This window comes from Humulus lupulus, chromosome 7 (genome assembly GCF_963169125.1).
Source record: "Humulus lupulus chromosome 7, drHumLupu1.1, whole genome shotgun sequence".
Lineage (NCBI taxonomy): Eukaryota > Viridiplantae > Streptophyta > Magnoliopsida > Rosales > Cannabaceae > Humulus > Humulus lupulus.
In genome coordinates this window covers 9,028,365-9,046,481 of record NC_084799.1, presented here as the reverse complement: position 1 = coordinate 9,046,481, position 18,117 = coordinate 9,028,365, and the positions used below count along the sequence as shown (strand labels likewise).

At 33.0% G+C, this 18,117-nt stretch overlaps 2 protein-coding genes across 2 annotated transcripts; both read left to right on the top strand.

Moving 5' to 3' along the window:
* The first annotated feature begins 7,326 nt into the window (after positions 1-7,326).
* Positions 7,327-8,684, top strand: LOC133791337 (vacuolar protein sorting-associated protein 27-like). The gene is made up of 2 exons (XM_062229261.1): positions 7,327-7,748; positions 7,824-8,684. Exon 2 carries the CDS (start codon positions 7,830-7,832, stop codon positions 8,682-8,684), a length of 855 nt encoding a protein of 284 aa, XP_062085245.1. The 5' UTR covers positions 7,327-7,748; positions 7,824-7,829.
* A 6,755-nt stretch (positions 8,685-15,439) lies between these two features.
* LOC133789416 (germin-like protein subfamily 1 member 17) lies at positions 15,440-16,799 on the top strand. Its single transcript, XM_062227255.1, has 2 exons — positions 15,440-15,633; positions 16,111-16,799. The coding sequence occupies exons 1-2, from the start codon at positions 15,510-15,512 to the stop codon at positions 16,665-16,667; spliced, it is 681 nt and encodes a 226-aa protein (XP_062083239.1). The 5' UTR covers positions 15,440-15,509; the 3' UTR covers positions 16,668-16,799.
* The last annotated feature ends 1,318 nt before the right edge of the window (positions 16,800-18,117 follow it).

Here is an 18,117-nt window from a genome sequence, read left to right as displayed (position 1 = left end):
TTTGATAATATAAACTAAGAGTAGATACATAACTAAGAGTTTTTTAATACATACTAAGAGTTTGTGAAAATGCCTCTCTTAGTTTTTTAATTTTAATTAAATTTATTAAATTCTTAAAGAGTTTTTTCGTCACTTCTATAATTTTTTTTAACACCTTATTCGAATTTTTTTTTTGATTGTGCTAGGGATTTAAGTCTGCTTTTAGGGCTATATTGCGCCCTATCTAATTTTGGAAGAACTATCTTTGTTGCTATATACAACCAGATGACTCTTTCATTTTTTTTTTTCAAACCTTGGTTGATTTATCAATTTTATTTATGGATTTATCAAAATTGATTGTGTGTATGTATTTTTATTTCAGACTTGGATCGTTTACAGTATTGTAGTTTGAAGGTTCTTTGGGGTTTTTCTCAAGTATGTATCATTGTTTACTCTGTTTGTCTATTTACTCTTTTTGTTTATTCTGTTTGTTTGTTTACTCTGTTTTTTATAAAATAAATTATTTTATAGTATTTGAATGGGACTTTTATAAAAAAAAAGCATTGATAATATGTTTTTTATACAATTTACAGTTCCTGTTTTGCCGCTGTTTATTCTGCTAAGCTTGATTATGACATGAATATATTAATGGTTAATTATTATGAATGAAAGAGAAACTTGATAATGATGTTTTAGTCTTTTAGATCTACATATATAAGCTTGATCATATTCTAAGACACTCAACCATTTGAGATAGCCTAACTTGTATAATAAAACTCTTTTTTAATAATGTACAAATAATTTAAAGTTTTGTAGGAAATAACTCAAAATTGATATGAACAAAAAATAAAACTAAAATTCTCGAAGTTAACAACACACAATTTTGAAAAAGGTGGTATATAAAATTTTCTTTAAATAATAAATTATTGATGTTAATTAAATAGTTAATATTATTAATTTTTTAATTTAATTTTTAATGTTATCTAATTAATAATATTAAATATTATTAAATTATTTTAATATAGAAATTGAAAATTTTATAGTAATAAATTTTTTTACAATTAATAATGATTAATTAAAAATTACTACATATCTTATAAAAATTAATTTTTTAATTAATTAAATAATAAAATTTTGATTCAATATTATTTAATTAAATAAGTCTTTAAAATTAATAATGATTAATTAAATAAATAATAAATTATTATAAGAAATTATTTTAATTTATTTATTAAATATTATTATCTAATATTAACTATTATTAAATTATTTGAATATAGAAATTGAAATTTTTTTTTAATAAAAGTTTTTACAATTAATAATGATTACTTAAAAATTACTACATATCTTATAATAATTTATTTTTTATTAAATAACATAATCTAATTGAATAATTTAATTTAATTTAATACAAATCTTAAAAATTAATAATGATTAATTAAATAGTTAATATTATTAATTATTTAATTTAATAATTAATGTTACATAATTAATAATATTAACTATTATTAAATTATTTGAATATAGAAATTGAAAATTTTATTTAATAAAAGTTTTTACAATTAATAATGATTACTTAAAAATTACTACATATCTTATAATAATTTATTTTTTATTAAATAACATAATCTAATTGAATAATTTAATTTAATTTAATACAAATCTTAAAAATTAATAATGATTAATTAAATAGTTAATATTATTAATTATTTAATTTAATAATTAATGTTACATAATTAATAATATTAACTATTATTAAATTATTTGAATATAGAAATTGAAAATTTTATTTAATAAAAGTTTTTACAATTAATAATGATTACTTAAAAATTACTACATATCTTATAATAATTTATTTTTTATTAAATAACATAATCTAATTGAATAATTTAATTTAATTTAATACAAATCTTAAAAATTAATAATGATTAATTAAATAGTTAATATTATTAATTATTTAATTTAATAATTAATGTTACATAATTAATAATATTAACTATTATTAAATTATTTGAATATAGAAATTGAAAATTTTATTTAATAAAAGTTTTTACAATTAATAATGATTACTTAAAAATTACTACATATCTTATAATAATTTATTTTTTATTAAATAACATAATCTAATTGAATAATTTAATTTAATTTAATACAAATCTTAAAAATTAATAATGATTAATTAAATAGTTAATATTATTAATTATTTAATTTAATAATTAATGTTACATAATTAATAATATTAACTATTATTAAATTATTTGAATATAGAAATTGAAAATTTTATTTAATAAAAGTTTTTACAATTAATAATGATTACTTAAAAATTACTACATATCTTATAATAATTTATTTTTTATTAAATAACATAATCTAATTGAATAATTTAATTTAATTTAATTTAATACAAATCTTAAAAATTAATAATGATTAATTAAATAGTTAATATTATTAATTATTTAATTTAATAATTAATGTTACATAATTAATAATATTAACTATTATTAAATTATTTGAATATAGAAATTGAAAATTTTATTTAATAAAAGTTTTTACAATTAATAATGATTACTTAAAAATTACTACATATCTTATAATAATTTATTTTTTATTAAATAACATAATCTAATTGAATAATTTAATTTAATTTAATACAAATCTTAAAAATTAATAATGATTAATTAAATAGTTAATATTATTAATTATTTAATTTAATAATTAATGTTACATAATTAATAATATTAACTATTATTAAATTATTTGAATATAGAAATTGAAAATTTTATTTAATAAAAGTTTTTACAATTAATAATGATTACTTAAAAATTACTACATATCTTATAATAATTTATTTTTTCTGTCTCGGTATGCTTGTGATTGATGGTTGTTGACCACAACCATCGATTACAGGGATATCGACACAGAAATGATAAGTTTAAAGTATTAACAATAAAATAATGAATGAATTGTTTTTTTAATTTGAATAACATTTTCTAATAAAACATCATAAAATATTATAATATTGCATAAGATTTAAAAAATGATAACAAATTTTTTTGTTATCCATTCCTTTTCACATTACTAAAACTCACAGACTCTTGTAACACTCTAGATGGCGATTGACAAGACTTGGACAACATTGAGAAATCGTGCTTGTCAAGAATATTGGAATGGTCTACAATCATTTTTGAGGATGGCCTCGGAATATAAGGATTCTGATGGAAGAATTAGGTGTCCGTGTGTCAGATGCATAAATAATAGGCTTGAAATTTTACCTGTTGTCGAAGCACATGTATTCGATTGGGGGTTTTATCAAGGTTATGAGAGGTGGATTTATCATGGGGAAGCGGAACTAGATGTTGTTGATGAAGTAGTTGATGATGATGAAGTTGACGAGATGATTCCCATAGTGGAGGACTTCCTCTTACCGACAGCTGAGCAAGTAGACAATAGTGGCGCAAGTCAATATTACGACGATTTATTTGAGGAGATTGAAGCCGAGTTGTATCCTGGTTGTGATTGGATTTCTTCCCTTAACTTCTTAGCTAAGCTATTACATTTGAAAGTTAGAGGGAAGATTCCTAACAACATATTCGATGAATTATTGAAGTTGTTAAAGATTTCCTTTCCGAAGGAAAATAAAATTCCATCAACGTACTACGAGGCTAAAAAGAGATTGAAGAAATTAGGGTTGGGATACGAGTCGATTCATGTGTGCCAATATGATTGCTGTTTATTTTACAAAGAGCATGCAAACAAAGAGGAATGTCCAGTTTGTGGAACTAGTCGATGGGTGACTTTTGAAAAAACTAAAGGAAAAAAGGTGCCGCATAAGGTGATGCGTTACTTTCCATTGACACCCCGGTTGAAAAGACTATACAGCTCAAGGCTTACAGCGAAGGACATGCTATGGCACCACACTGGGAAATCGAAAGATGATGGAGTGATGCGACACCCGGTGGATGGGACGGCGTGGAAGAACTTTGACGTCAATCATCCTGGATTTGCAAGTGATCCTAGGAATGTTCGTTTAGGCTTAGCTGCTGATGGATTTAATCCATTTGGCAACATGAACCTGGCATACAGCATGTGGCCTGTGGTGTTGGCGAACTATAATCTTCCACCTTGGTTATGTATGAAAGACAACAATTTGATGCTGACCATCCTTATTCCTGGTCCAAAATCACCGGGTAAGGACATAGATGTATTTCTAAGACCATTGGTGGATGAGTTGAAGGAGTTGTGGTCTAACGGAGTTGTTACGAGAGATAGTACGACCAACACTATGTTCAAGCTGCGCGCAGCCCTTTTATGGACAGTCAATGATTTTCCAGCTCGAAGTAGTTTGTCTGGATGGAGTGGTCAGGGATACAAAGCTTGTCCTACATGTAATGAAGACACATCTTCCATTCGAGTGATCGGTAAGACATCGTATGTTGGTCACAGAAGATTCTTGCCCAGTACACATCGAATGAGAAGGAACACTGAGTTCGATGGACAAATTGAGAGAAGACGTCCTCCGAAACGATTTACTTGTGAGGAAATATTAGAACAAGTGAACAACCTTCCACCCCAAGTTCCTGGAAAACACTTGCAGTTTGGAGGTGTCAAACGTAGAAGAGTTGCGGAAGATAGAAATTGGAGGAAAAAAAGCATCTTCTACGAGCTTGATTATTGGAGTACAAACATTTTAAAACATAACATTGATGTCATGCATGTCGAAAAAAATGTGTGTGATAGTCTCCTCGGCACAATCTTGGACAATGATAAGTCTAAGGACACCACTAATGCGAGATATGATTTGAAGAAGATGGGAGTAAGGGAATCATTGTGGATTTATGAAGATGAGAGTGGAAAGTTGATGAAGCCACATGCTTCTTACGTGTTAACTCCTGATTAGAGACAACAATTTTGTCAATTTATTAAAGAAGTGAAATTTCCAGATGGCTTTTGTTCAAATTTGAAGAAAAAAGTAATAGAGAATGAAACAAATATCATTGGGTTGAAATCCCACGATTGTCATGTTATAATGCAACGATTATTGTCTGTGGGTGTTCGCAAGTTTCTCCCAAAAGATATATCGACCACCATTTCTGAACTATGTAGTTTTTTCAGGCAACTATGTTCGAGGACTATAAATTTTACAGATATGGAGGAAGCACAAAAAGACCTTGTTCTGATATTGTGCAAGATGGAGTTGATCTTTCCTCCGGCTTTTTTTGATATAATGATTCACTTGGTCTTACATTTGCCTGAAGAAGCAATTTTGGGTGGACCGGTATTTATGAGATGGATGTATCCTTTTGAAAGGTACATGAAAAAATTGAAGAACTACGTGAGAAATAAAGCTCGTCCTGAAGGGTCAATAGCTGAAGGCTATGTCGCTGATGAGGCTATGACATTTTGTTCGATGTATTTCAAAGGGGTTGAAACTAAATTTAATCGTCTTGATCGCAATAAAGATGAGGTGTATGTCCCACGACACCTTACTTTGTTTCAATCTCAATGTCGTCCCCTAACAAAGGGATCTCTCAAGCCTCTAGATCTTGCGACTCGTGAAATGGCTGAATGGTTCATCATTAACAATTCACCTGAAATTCAGGGTTACTTAGAGTAAGTTTATTCCCTTTAAAGTGAAATTTATGTTTATTCCAAATTATTTTATCTAATAGTCAAAGCATTCAAATTTACAGCGAACACCTAGTAGAGATCAAACTGAAATTCCCAGATGGTGATCATAATCTTTTACAGAAGAAAAATTTTCGCCAGTGGTTTCATAAGAAGGTAAAATTGAGATTATTTTTAAACATTTATTATTGTAATGATATTTTTATCATTCTAATATAAGTTTATTAATTTATTTAGATATATGACTTGCACAAACAAGGATCTTTAGAGAATGGTGATGAGTTGCTAGCTTTAGCATCTGGGTCAGATCACTTGGCAACATACTACGAAGGTTGTATAGTTAACGGTGTTCGATTTATCGCTTATGACCGAGATCAAAAGCGCACCACACAAAATAGTGGAGTGTCTGTTGCGGGAACTGAAGGTTTTAACTATTATGGCACACTTCAAGATGTACTGGTATTATCTTTCACTGGTGCATATTCAGTTGCATTGTTTAGGTGTAAATGGTTTAACACTGATCCAAGCAAGAAGAAAACAATCACTGAAAATAATATCACCAGTATAAACGTCAGTAGCGAATGGTACAAAGATGAGCCTTATATACTTGCTAGCCAAGCTAAGCAAGTATTCTATCTCGATGATCTACTTAGAGGCCGACACTGGAAAATTGTTGAGGATGTCAATCACCGTCAAATTTGGGACATCAAGGACGATGAAGCTGATGCAGATGTTGATGTTGTACATGACATAAACTCATCAAATTTTGTGTTGACCGTGGATCTCGGTCAGTTGGTTATGGAATCTCATGAACCTGCAACATATATTGGCACTATACAAAATTCACCTGCTGATCAATTAGATGAAAATTTCATAAATGACGACTTAGGCGAAGAAGAAGTCGATGAAGAAGATGAATTGCTAGTTGATATTTGTGAAGATGATGTTAATTTAATTAATGATGAAAGTGATAGTGATTATTCTACTTAGTTTTTATATTTTTGTAATAAAGACAATTGTTTAAAATATAATATATGAGACTTGTAATCATGATGTTCATTTCCATTGGTGATATTTGATACTAACTAACAATTTAATACTAACTAATCATTTTTGTTCCTAAGTACAATGTCAGCAGATATAGCCACCTCTCATGGCGGAGATGGTGGAGGTCTAGACCCGCCAGATCCTAGTAGAGTACCCTCTTCCTGCGAGTCAGGTTAATAATAATTTTCAAATTTTGCTCATAGCTTGAAAGTCAAGCTCTACGAATGTTTAAATATAATATTAATATTTCAAATTTTGGTTATTCTTGAAAATGTGGATAGCTGAAGTGCCGAGAAAAAAAGGTCGTGGCCTGGCTAATTCGAAGCCACTTGAAATTCGAAGGCGAAATGCTGGGAAACCACTAGATCTTCAGCTTGATCCTAGGACGGACAAAGTGGTTGGCTTGGAGGACCAAGCTTTTGTCCGCGAGATAGGCCTCCAAGTCACTTTGTTGTTGCCAGGACATTACTTGGATTTCGCTGATATACCTCAACAATTTAAGGAACAAGTCGTACATAGGATGAAGGTACAAATTTAGAACAACTCTTGTGGTATAATTTTTAATGTAGAAATCATTTACAAATTAAACTAACATGTTATTTTTAATGTAGTATTTTTATAATGTTGATGGTCATCCAGAACCCAGGAGAGTTATGAAAACTATCTACACAGAGATGCGCAAAAGATATTCTGAGAGAAAGAACATCAGACATACTCACTTCAAAAAATATTACTCTAATCCGGAAGATTTGCAGAGTGTTTTAGTTGCCCCACCTGACCATTGCTCCAAGGAGAGTTGGAAAGATATTGTTCAGTTGTTTTTGAGCCCAAAATTTATCGCGCGATCCAACCAAAACAAGAAAAACAGAAAAGAAATGAAGTATACATCGACGCAAGGCACAAAATCGATGGCAGCTAAGCGTCACCAATTTGTAAGTAAAAATATTAATTTAATTTAACAAAATTTTACATTCTAACTTCCTATCTCTAAATTTGTATAGGCGAACCCTGATGAACATGTTATTGATACTTGGAAAGATAGCCATTTGAGAAAATCGACAAAAGTTTTTGTCAACGACACAGCTCGAGAAACTTTTGTAAGTTTAAACTTTTGTGTTATTATTTTCATTAAACTATGTTATTGATGTGTTTCAAACACTTTTTATGAACAGGAAAAAATGACGGAAGAGCTTGAGAGGGCACGACTTCAAAGTCAGTCTCAAGGACCGACGGAGGGATCTGAAACTGGATCTGCTGCTGAATCCTCGTCGATCGATCAGTACGAGATTATGAGTAAAGTACTTGGGGAGAGGTCTGACTTTCAAAGAGGAGTAGGTTACAGCAAAGGCAAAGGGAAAAAATCAGCTTCCAGCTCCACAAGTCAGTCACAGGCCCAACCTGCTCATACACCTCAGGAAGACATGGCTACTATGGCGGAAATGATGAAGTCAATGCGTGAAGAGATCCGGATGTTGAAATCTCAACAAGGTCCATCTGGTAATCCTCAGCATACCAGTACAGAAACTGAGTCGCGGTTTGAAAGCCTTCTCCAACGATATTTACCATCACAACCTGAAGGTGGTATATCTTCTCAAAGTCCACCTCCTTGGTCGATGCCACAACAACAACAACAACATGTGTATCCACCTCAACAGAATTATCCAAACACGTACGGACGTTCCTCCCAGTCCCCTCCTTTATATTACCCCGACGTCGCTACCGGATCTCAGACGTCACATCCTAGGCGTCGTGACTTCGGGGATTCATCGCAGCAGCAGCATCCACAGCAGATGTATGGTCAATTTGTGAGTCCGTCGCAGCAGCAGAGGTATGGTCAGTTTGAGAGTTTTTTGCATCAGTCTCCCTCGCCGCGACCACATGCTCGACAATTTAGACCATCTTCGCAGCATCACTCTACACAAGCACCACAGTTTGCTTCACCACCATTGCTGCGCCCTAATACTAGTGATCAAGATATTGATCTTAATGAGTATTTTACACCAAGTTGGCCAGATCAAAACAATAATAATTAGATTACGTTTTTTAATTATATTAAGACAATTGAAATTTTATTATGTTTATGTTATAATTACTTTATATGTAATTAAAATGAGACAATTTGTATTTTTTTATGTTAATTTTATGATTAATTACAATGTTAGTTTTGTTAGATGAATATTAATTGTGTTAATAATTATAATATATGTTAAATATTATTATTTTTAAATAAGTATTATATGTATATTTATTAAGAAATAAAATAAAATTAATTGTTTTATTTTAATATTAGTATTGAGATACCGGCGGATTAATACCGGCGGAACCCGCCGGTAATAATCCGGTCAAAACGGTGTCAGCGTTGCACAACACCGGTGGACGCCCGCCTCTATTAATCCGCCGGTAATAGTGCAATACCGGCGGGTGGTGTCAAACGGTCGGTAATGGTGATAATACCGACCGTTTATTAATGGCGGGACTTTACCGGCGGATTCCCGCCGGTAATAACAAATACCGGCGGATAGACCATGTATTACCGGCGGGATCCTCCGCCGGTAATGGTGATTTTTGTTGTTGTGTAGTAGGACCCCACTAATCCCATGGGCATATGCTTGTTTAGTCTATGGGACCCCAAGTAATAATGGCCATTATAATAAGTGTATGTTATATGTATTATGTTAAGTCTTTATGTTTTCTTATGAAATTATGTATGTGACTTTGTGTTAGATTTTCCTTACTGGGCATTAGGCTCACTCCTTTCTGTTTATGTGCAGGAAAATAAGTTTAGAGGCGGAAAGATTCGTGACGCTTGGAGAATGTGTATCGATGATGAATGGAGTCAAGGGGCCGAGCGTTATTCGATTCGAGGATATAGTCTCCTTTTATGTTTTTATGGTTTTTATGTGTATTTTCCGCATTATTATGTAATGTCTTTTATTTTAAATCTTGTTTTGTTTTAAAGACAATGGGATCCCAAAATCCTTCTTAGTATTCTGTTTATTTGTAAATAACTCTTATTTTCAAGTTACTCAATAAAATTATGGTATTTTCGTAAAAATGTAAGTTTTATGTATAGTTTCGATAATGGTCCAATTAGTCTAGATTAGTGGGTCATTACACCCACGTTACTAGCTCTCATAATAGTGTTGAATGTACTCAGGTGGCTACATGGGTCGGTTTTTCCCTCAAACGCTGAGACGTGAGGAATCCGGAACCCTTGGGGAAACTGAGTGTTTGAAATATTGGGAGCAAACGGCTCGAGCTCCTCGTCAGAGTCTTCGTATCGACCATTCCCTCGTTCATTCTTTAAAAGCCTAAAGGCTTTTTCGAGCTGATCGATCCTTTCTTGTACTGGGTCCTTAGGTGGTGTCTGGAATTGACAATCATTGATCATGATTCCAGGCTCGCGTCTCCGTGAGGGATCTCTACGCCCATTCAAGTGATTCCTCAGGTCCAGATTTGTCTGATCTCCCTTCCCCCTGCTCTGATTCAGATGATTTCGCAGGTCAGGACGATTCTTGCGGCTTCCAGTATTTTTACGACCTCGGTCGTGTTTACTGACGGACCTGGTCTCTCCGGACTCGTCACTGGTGAAACTCATTGATCGGTCATTTCGCGATGGGTTCTTCCCATGTCGCCTCGTCTCCGCAGTGCGAAACCGGGACGTCTGACTTCTCTCAGATTGTGCGCCTCTCCGCTCCTGGAAAGTCTCCCAGTGCCCTTGTCTATCTCCCGTACGCCCTTGATCCTGTTTCGAACAGGTTGAGCGTTTCTACGGGGAGGTGAAGGATATCTTACGGGAGACGGAGGGAACCGTATGGGCGACGGTGGTGGTCGCTCTTGCCTCGGCCTAGAGGGTCCAGAATTTGCCCGAGATGGGTCAGTCAAGTTCGGTGCACTACCAGGAACCTGAGTTCGAGCCTCGGCAGGAACTCGGTTATTCTCAGTTCCTGCAGGCACTTCCACAGGCGGATTAGGTGGGACCCGAGCTCGGGTACTCCTCTGGGGCCTAGAAGGAGCGGATGGCTCTGCTGGTGCCGGAGGTTGAGTCGGCCTCCTTATGGCAGCATCTTTCCGTGGACGTCCACGGGGCCTCCGGGGAGGAACATGCACGTCCCTTGGAGGACGGACAAGGTTTTCGCGCGGAGGCGGGGGCTGAGCCACCTGCGCCTCTGCGGCCATCCTAGTCAACTCCTCATTCCGTTTGTTGGCTTCTGCCAGCAGCTGTTTCAATTGCCGATTTTCTAGTTCTACAATAGGAACATAACGCTCAGGATTGTAGTACATGTCCTCATCCCTTGGTTGTGGAGGTGGTCCCCGGGAATCAGAGGACCCACTTCTTTCATCAGCATTCAGGTTCTCCATTGGTTGTTTTCCAGGACGCCTTGGGTAATTTTCTTCAGGATTGTTCTGATTGTTTGCTGCCATGAATCTCTCAAGGATGAATGCTTAAGGCTCTCAATGATAGCACCAAACTGTTGACGCCGTTTTTCGTCAACAGATAAAAGAAGAGCACAAAAACAATGAATAACGATGGCCAAACGGTACAAACAAATCAAACACACGGTTTTTTACGTGGTTCCGCAGTTAAATCTGCCTAGTCCACGAGTCTCTGTTATTAATCTTAAGATTATCTCTAAAAAATTCTTTAGTATGAATTCTCCAGAGTTTTCTCTCAAGGATCAGAATTTCGGTCCTTTACAATGGTGCATGGCTTCTCTATTTATAGAGAATGATGCAGAATACTATCCCACATATTTTGGGTAGTTACTCTTTTGTGAATAAAATAAATGGCTTTAAATGCCTATAATCAGATAAAAAAGGAAACGTCCCTGAAGACCAGGAAACGCATAACTGATTAAATAATATCCCACGATTCTTGGGGATTTACATTAATAAATGAGGATTACATCTCATGTTTATAATACTTGTTGATATTCAAAGCGGCGATCGCGTATCTATAAGGCTCTTGCCTCCTAAGTTTCCCATCATTGCCCGAGCCAGTGACATCTCCCGAGCTAACGTGGCTTTCGAGATAGTACGTCGAGCTCAAGACCCCTGCTCCGAAGTTGTTCCTGAAGATGAGGGTGCTCTCAGAACTACCTTTCGAGATCGAGATCATTTCGAGGTCACGATACTCGAGGTCGTGTATCGTACTTTGTAGGCTCGATTTACAATCCTAGAGCATGCCCTAACCCTCACGAGACCATTTATTGCGAACTCAGCTTTCGAGGTCATATTTACTATAGCTCGAAATCTGGGTATAACAATGACCTTAAATGCATGTATTCAGATATAAAAGGAAACGTCCCCTGAAGACCAGGAGACGTATAACTGACCAAATAATATCCCACGATTCTAGGGAATTTACAATAATAAATGAGGATTACATCTCATATTTATAACACTTGTAGATATTCAAGGTGGTTATCGCGTATCTCTAAGGTTTTAGCCTCCCAGGTTTCCCGTCATCTATCGAGCTAGGAATATCTCCCGAGGCCACATGGCTTTCGAGATCGTACGTGCATCGAGCTCGGGACCCCTGATCTGAAGTCGTCCCTGAAGATGAGTGTGTTCCCGAAGCTATCTTTCGAGATCATGAATACTTCGAGGTCGTCTATATCTTACAAGCTCGACATACAATCATGGAGCATGTTTCCAACCTTATGAGTCCACTTATTTGCGAATCCAACTTTCGATGTCATAATTAACATAGCTCGAAATCTGGGTATAACATGTATATATATAGATGATAGTAAGCAATAAAAGTATCGCCTGCTAGCTTGGAGCCGAGATGCACTTCCATCGCCTGTAGCCCAGATGCCACTGTCTGCTTGGAGCCAAGATGCACTTCCACCGCCCAGATGCCACTGCGGCACAGCTTGGAGCCCTTTGCCTGGTGCCGAGAGTCGACTTCCTGGAGCAGAGATGCCACCGCCTGGTGCCGATAGCCCTTCGCTTGGAGCTGCCTCTGCCGCCGATGAGAGTAAGAGATTGACTGTTATGAGGCAGAGAACTAGAGAAGAGAGAAGAAAGACTAGAGAGAGGCATACAATGACACAAGTTTTTTTAGGGTTAGTAGTAGAAAACTAGAAATTAGATAATAATGTATTATTATTAAGCTTTTAGGGTTTATAAATTATATATGTATAAAATATATATTTTTAATATAGTATATAGGGTCGGCCCGGGTTGGGTTAATTGGGTTGGGAAAGCTTTGGGTCGTGGCCGACCGATTCAAATGCGGCCTGCAGCAACAATGGCCCATTAAAATTCGGGTTGTCCAAATTCAGCTTTTTCTGCCCATTATACGGGTTGGGTTGGCCGATTTGGTCGACCCATTGATTAAAATGCCCACCCCTATTTGCCATATCTCATCTCTTGTGATAGAATATTTTGACGATTTGAATTTTAGAAAAAAAAAATAATAACAATAATAATAAGAAGAAGAATAAGAAGAGTATATATATATATATATAATTATTAAAATGAACTATTTTAATTATTTTATTTTTGAATATATTTATATAAATTATATTAAACTTAACTTTCTTTTGTAAAAAGAAAATTTATATTTTTTATTTGATAATATATCCCAAAAAAAAACAAATTGGAATTTATTTTTCCTCTCATAAAATTAAATTAAAAAAAATATATATCAGAGAATTTAATATGTGGTGATATGTTTGATCATTTGGATAGATTATATATGGAAATTTAATTTAGAGATTTTGAAGCTCGTAAACTTTTAACTTTTTCTTTTTGTTTTTGTTGCTGATATTTGTTAGTACTTTAATTTGTTTTCTTCCTTTCAACTTTCATTTAATACTGCTGGAAGAACAAAATTTTATTTCATTTTTTAAGGTTAATAGCATTTAAAAAAGAAGTAGTTTTAGTTTTAATTTACATTATTATATCTTTAATAATAAGAGCATAATTGTCATTTACAGAAATTAAGTTTGGTTTATAAAAAAAATAAAAAAAATTGCTGAAACAATATTGTTAATAGTTATAATAATTCAGGGTAGAAATGTATGGTATAATCAAACTTTATCAACTTCTCTCTTTATTTGGTGAAGGATTTTCAACTCAAGTTATTCGATCAAAAGAGAAACTAGGAAACAAAAATATTAATAATGATCGAGAGAGAATGTATGTGAAAAAGTGAGTGTGAGTAAAATATATAATGATTTGTTCAAAATATATATATATATAATGATTAATCAGAATAACTGAACAACAAAAAAACACACAAAAAAAAAGAAAGAAATAGGGCGACTTACTAAATTTTAATATTCTATTTGAGAGAAAATGGGAATGAAAAAAGCTTCTAAATTATATTCTTCAAATAAATTTGCCAATTTCTTTCTCCGCTTTATACTAACACTATATTTGATAGAGAGGAAAGAAATTAAGAGAGATGGAAAAATATAAAGGAAAGAAAATGTTTTTCTTCAATGTTGTTAAAATTTGCATTATGAAAGTTACTATTTATATATATACATGTATGAACTAACTAGTATGACTTATATATATATATATACACATGTATGAACTAACTAGTATGACTTTTATAAATATATTTATATATATATTTACATGAACTAACTAGTATGACTTTTATAAATATATATTGAAAAAAATTTATAGGGGCTTCACTTTAAGTCTTATTGGTGGGGCTCTTAGTGTTCTTAACTGGTGAACATTTTTTGGCGAGATTTTTTTTTATGATCGTGTATATTGTAGCTATTTAGAGCATCCTGCAAATTTTCAGAAAATTCTGAATAATTTACAGTACTGAAAACTAAGTTCAAACATGTTGTTGCACACGTGATTATTTTTTTTTTATGCGCGTGGAAAGCGCATAAATCATTCATAACCGTTCTCTTTTTTACGAGGATATATCTATTTTTTATAATAGTCGCTCTTGTTTAAACCATTCATAAATTGATTTAGTATACCCTTTGGCTACTAATTAAAAAATATAAGATATCATCCCTTCTCTCTTTTAATTATATATTGGGGAAATTTACTCATTTGGTACCCTATGTTTTTGCAAAGTATCATTTTGGTACTTTCTGTTTTCAATAATGCTCATATGGTACCCTGTATTTTAAAATTATATATATTTGATACCCTAGACTCAGATTTGATAGATAAAATTTTGTCAATATATATGATCAAAATGTCATCAGTTATATGTAATTAAGTAATTAAATTTAAATTTGGAACTTACATAATTGATAGCAGTTTGATTAAATTGGTAAAATTTTATTAATTAAATTTGAGTTTAGGGTACCAAGTATGTACGATTTTAAAATACAGGATATCATATGAGCATTATTGAAAACAGAGGGTACCAAAATGATACTTTGCAAAAATACAGGCTACCAAATAATTACCTACCCTATATATTGAGATAAAAGTCTCTCTTAAAAGAAATATATACTAAAGTAAATTTTTAAAGACCAATAATATTGAAATTCCATGCATGTTAGTTCAAATAGTACTCATATCAAAGTCAAGAGAGTCAAAGCACGAGCAACTATATACAGAAATATAGTGGTTGAAGAAACAATGGTATGTTTCCTTGAAACGTTATTAACTACTGAATTAATTAAAAAATGACCATTAATTAGTGTCGCTATCTTATCTGCTACACAATATATTAGTTAATTAATAGAGAATAGTAATAATTAAGTGTTCTTACTCAATATATATCTCTATAAATAGACGATTCCGGGTGCATTGTTTCTCATCAAATATATAATTCTTCAACCAAAGCAAAAATTACATATATAGTATACATAGCATTTTATTCTCTTTATATATACATTAATTGTGTAATTAGAGAAAATAAAATGAAGGGCATCCATTACTTACTAGTGGTTGCCACATTGGCTGCGGCAGCCTCCATTGTCTCTGCCTATGATCCAAGCCCTCTTCAGGACTTCTGTGTGGCAATAGATGATCCAAAAAAGGCCTGTAAGTAATTATTAATTAATTTTATTATTTGCTGACATTTATTTTCTTATTATTATTATTATCTTGTGTGTGTTTTTAAAATGAGGATAAGAATAATGTGTCTAATTTGGTATTAATTAATTAATTAAGGAAATAAGACCTTTGAAGGTGTTACTTTTATGAATAAAAAAACAGCATAGATAATCATATTTTGGTAAGTGTGGTGGAATTTTGGAGATTTTATTAAAATATGTATATTCATATTCTAATACAATGTTTATTTTACTATGTATATATTTTTTGAGGAAAGTTACAATATTGGTAAGCTGGTTTAACGGAAAAACAATATAATATGTCATTATAATAATATATATGTATTTCCTATAAACTATGAAATATGATAAAATGAATTTGTTTTTTGGTTTACAAAAGACTACACCAAAAATAAGTAAAGAACACATATATAATATTGTTGTTGTTGATGATGATGATGAACAGTGTTCGTGAATGGAAAATTCTGCAAAAACCCAAAACTAGTGAAGCCAGAAGATTTCTTCTTCTCAGGGCTCAACATGGCCGGAGACACCACCAACCCAGTCGGATCCAACGTCACCACCGTCAACGTGGACACCCTCCCGGGGCTGAACACCCTCGGCGTCTCACTGGTGCGTATAGACTACGCTCCGTACGGCCAGAACCCCCCTCACACTCACCCACGCGCCTCCGAGATACTGGTGGTGGTGGAGGGAACGCTGTACGTGGGGTTCGTGACGTCGAACCAAGCTGACGGTAAGAACCTTCTGTTCACGAAGATCCTGAACAAGGGTGACGTGTTCGTGTTCCCAATAGGGTTGATTCATTTCCAGCTCAATATCGGAAAGACTCCGGCGGTGGCTTTTGCCGGTCTTAGTAGCCAAAACCCTGGAGTCATCACCATTGCTAATGCTGTGTTTGGAGCCACGCCTCCCATCAATCCTTATCTTCTTGCTAGGGCTTTCCGTTTGGACAAGAATGTTGTGCTAAACCTTCAGAAGCAGTTCTGGTCCAGTAATTGATGCATGGTTTGTGTTGTCAGAAAGAAGAGGAAAGGTTAATAATAATAATAAGAGCTGGATTATTTATAAGATCATAGTTAATGTTGTTTTGGTTGATTATGTAGTTTTGTGTAACTATCGGTCTTTGAATAAGGAGAAACTTCTTTATATATATATGTGTGTGTATGTATATGAAAGAGCTTTCTCTCGTTTGTGTTTTGAGTTTTTGATCCAGTTTGTATTTTCATTGATTCTCTTATATGTATATATATATATATTGAATCTCAAAACTTATTATTTAACTCTCTATTGATATTACTATATATACATACGAATACACTACAATAAGGGCATAAATCTTTAACAAAGTTAATCAAAAAATCATCATTTGATAAATGAGTTTTAGGCTCGTTTATAGTCTAGTTTTTGGATGGTTTTCGTTAGTTTAGGATTATTTTATTGCAGAATTATGTTCGTTTGTTCATGTTTCGGGTTTTTCATGCTAAGTTGGTGAAAAGAGTGAAGAGTGAAAATGGAAGAAAATATAGTTAAGTTGGAGAAAATCATATTTTTCGGGGTCGATATGTGCGAGTTTTGATGCTGTCAATAGCGCTACAGCGCTATCAAAGGAGCGCCATAGCGCTAGGAAGGACATGAAGGAGTTGTTGAGTTTGGAAGTAGCGCCCCAGCACTACAAAGGCAGCGCCACAACGCTATCAAGAACAGCAGAGCAGCGCCCCAGCGCTACATCAGTGAAATAATTTTTAGGGTATTTTGACTCTGACTATAGCGCTACAGCGCTAGCAACGCATTTTTCAAATTTTAAACCACTTTTTTTTAAGGGAAAAATGGCATTTTCACTTGGGAATCTTGGATGACTATTTAAGGAACATTAGTCTGCAATTTTGAGAGGAATCTTAGTTTAATAAACCCTAGATTAGAAGAGGCCGATGTAATTAGTTTTCTGTTTCATCTAAATTCATTAGGTTGATTTTTATGATCAATTATTTGAAGTTTAATTTCATCATGTTATTTATGAACTAATTTCTTTTATCTAGGGATTAATATAGTCACTAGGATTTCTATTAAATTTTATTATGATTTTCTATTGATACTTTTTTTCTATTCTAATCTATATGATGTTTGTTTAATGCTAGTAAATACTTGATCACTATTTACTTGATTCAAAATTCGAAAGATGAGAATTGAATATGGTATCATTGTATAGACATAGGTTGCATATTAGACGAAAGTACATGTATGACTTGTGTAGTAATTAGGTTTTCATGTTTAATGCCTTCTATATGTTCAAGTTTATCACGAAAATGTAAAAAACCTGGATATAGATTGAGATCTTATATCTTGAAAAGGAATAGGAATCGATTATATTAACCTGCTATTAGAATAGAAGAAAGAGATTTATAATTGATTATTAAAATTAATAGAATGAACAGTTGATGAAATTAATTCC

What these genes read in the sequence shown, in the direction of transcription:
- LOC133789416 (XM_062227255.1), top strand. Translation starts at nt 15,510, where the DNA reads ATGAAGGGCATCCATTACTTACTAGTGGTTGCCACATTGGCTGCGGCA. An exon ending in AGATGATCCAAAAAAGGCCT is followed by an intron (nt 15,634 to 16,110) that starts GTAAGTAATTAT and finishes GATGATGAACAG; the next exon opens with TGTTCGTGAATGGAAAATTC.
- LOC133791337 (XM_062229261.1), top strand. Translation starts at nt 7,830, where the DNA reads ATGACGGAAGAGCTTGAGAGGGCACGACTTCAAAGTCAGTCTCAAGGA.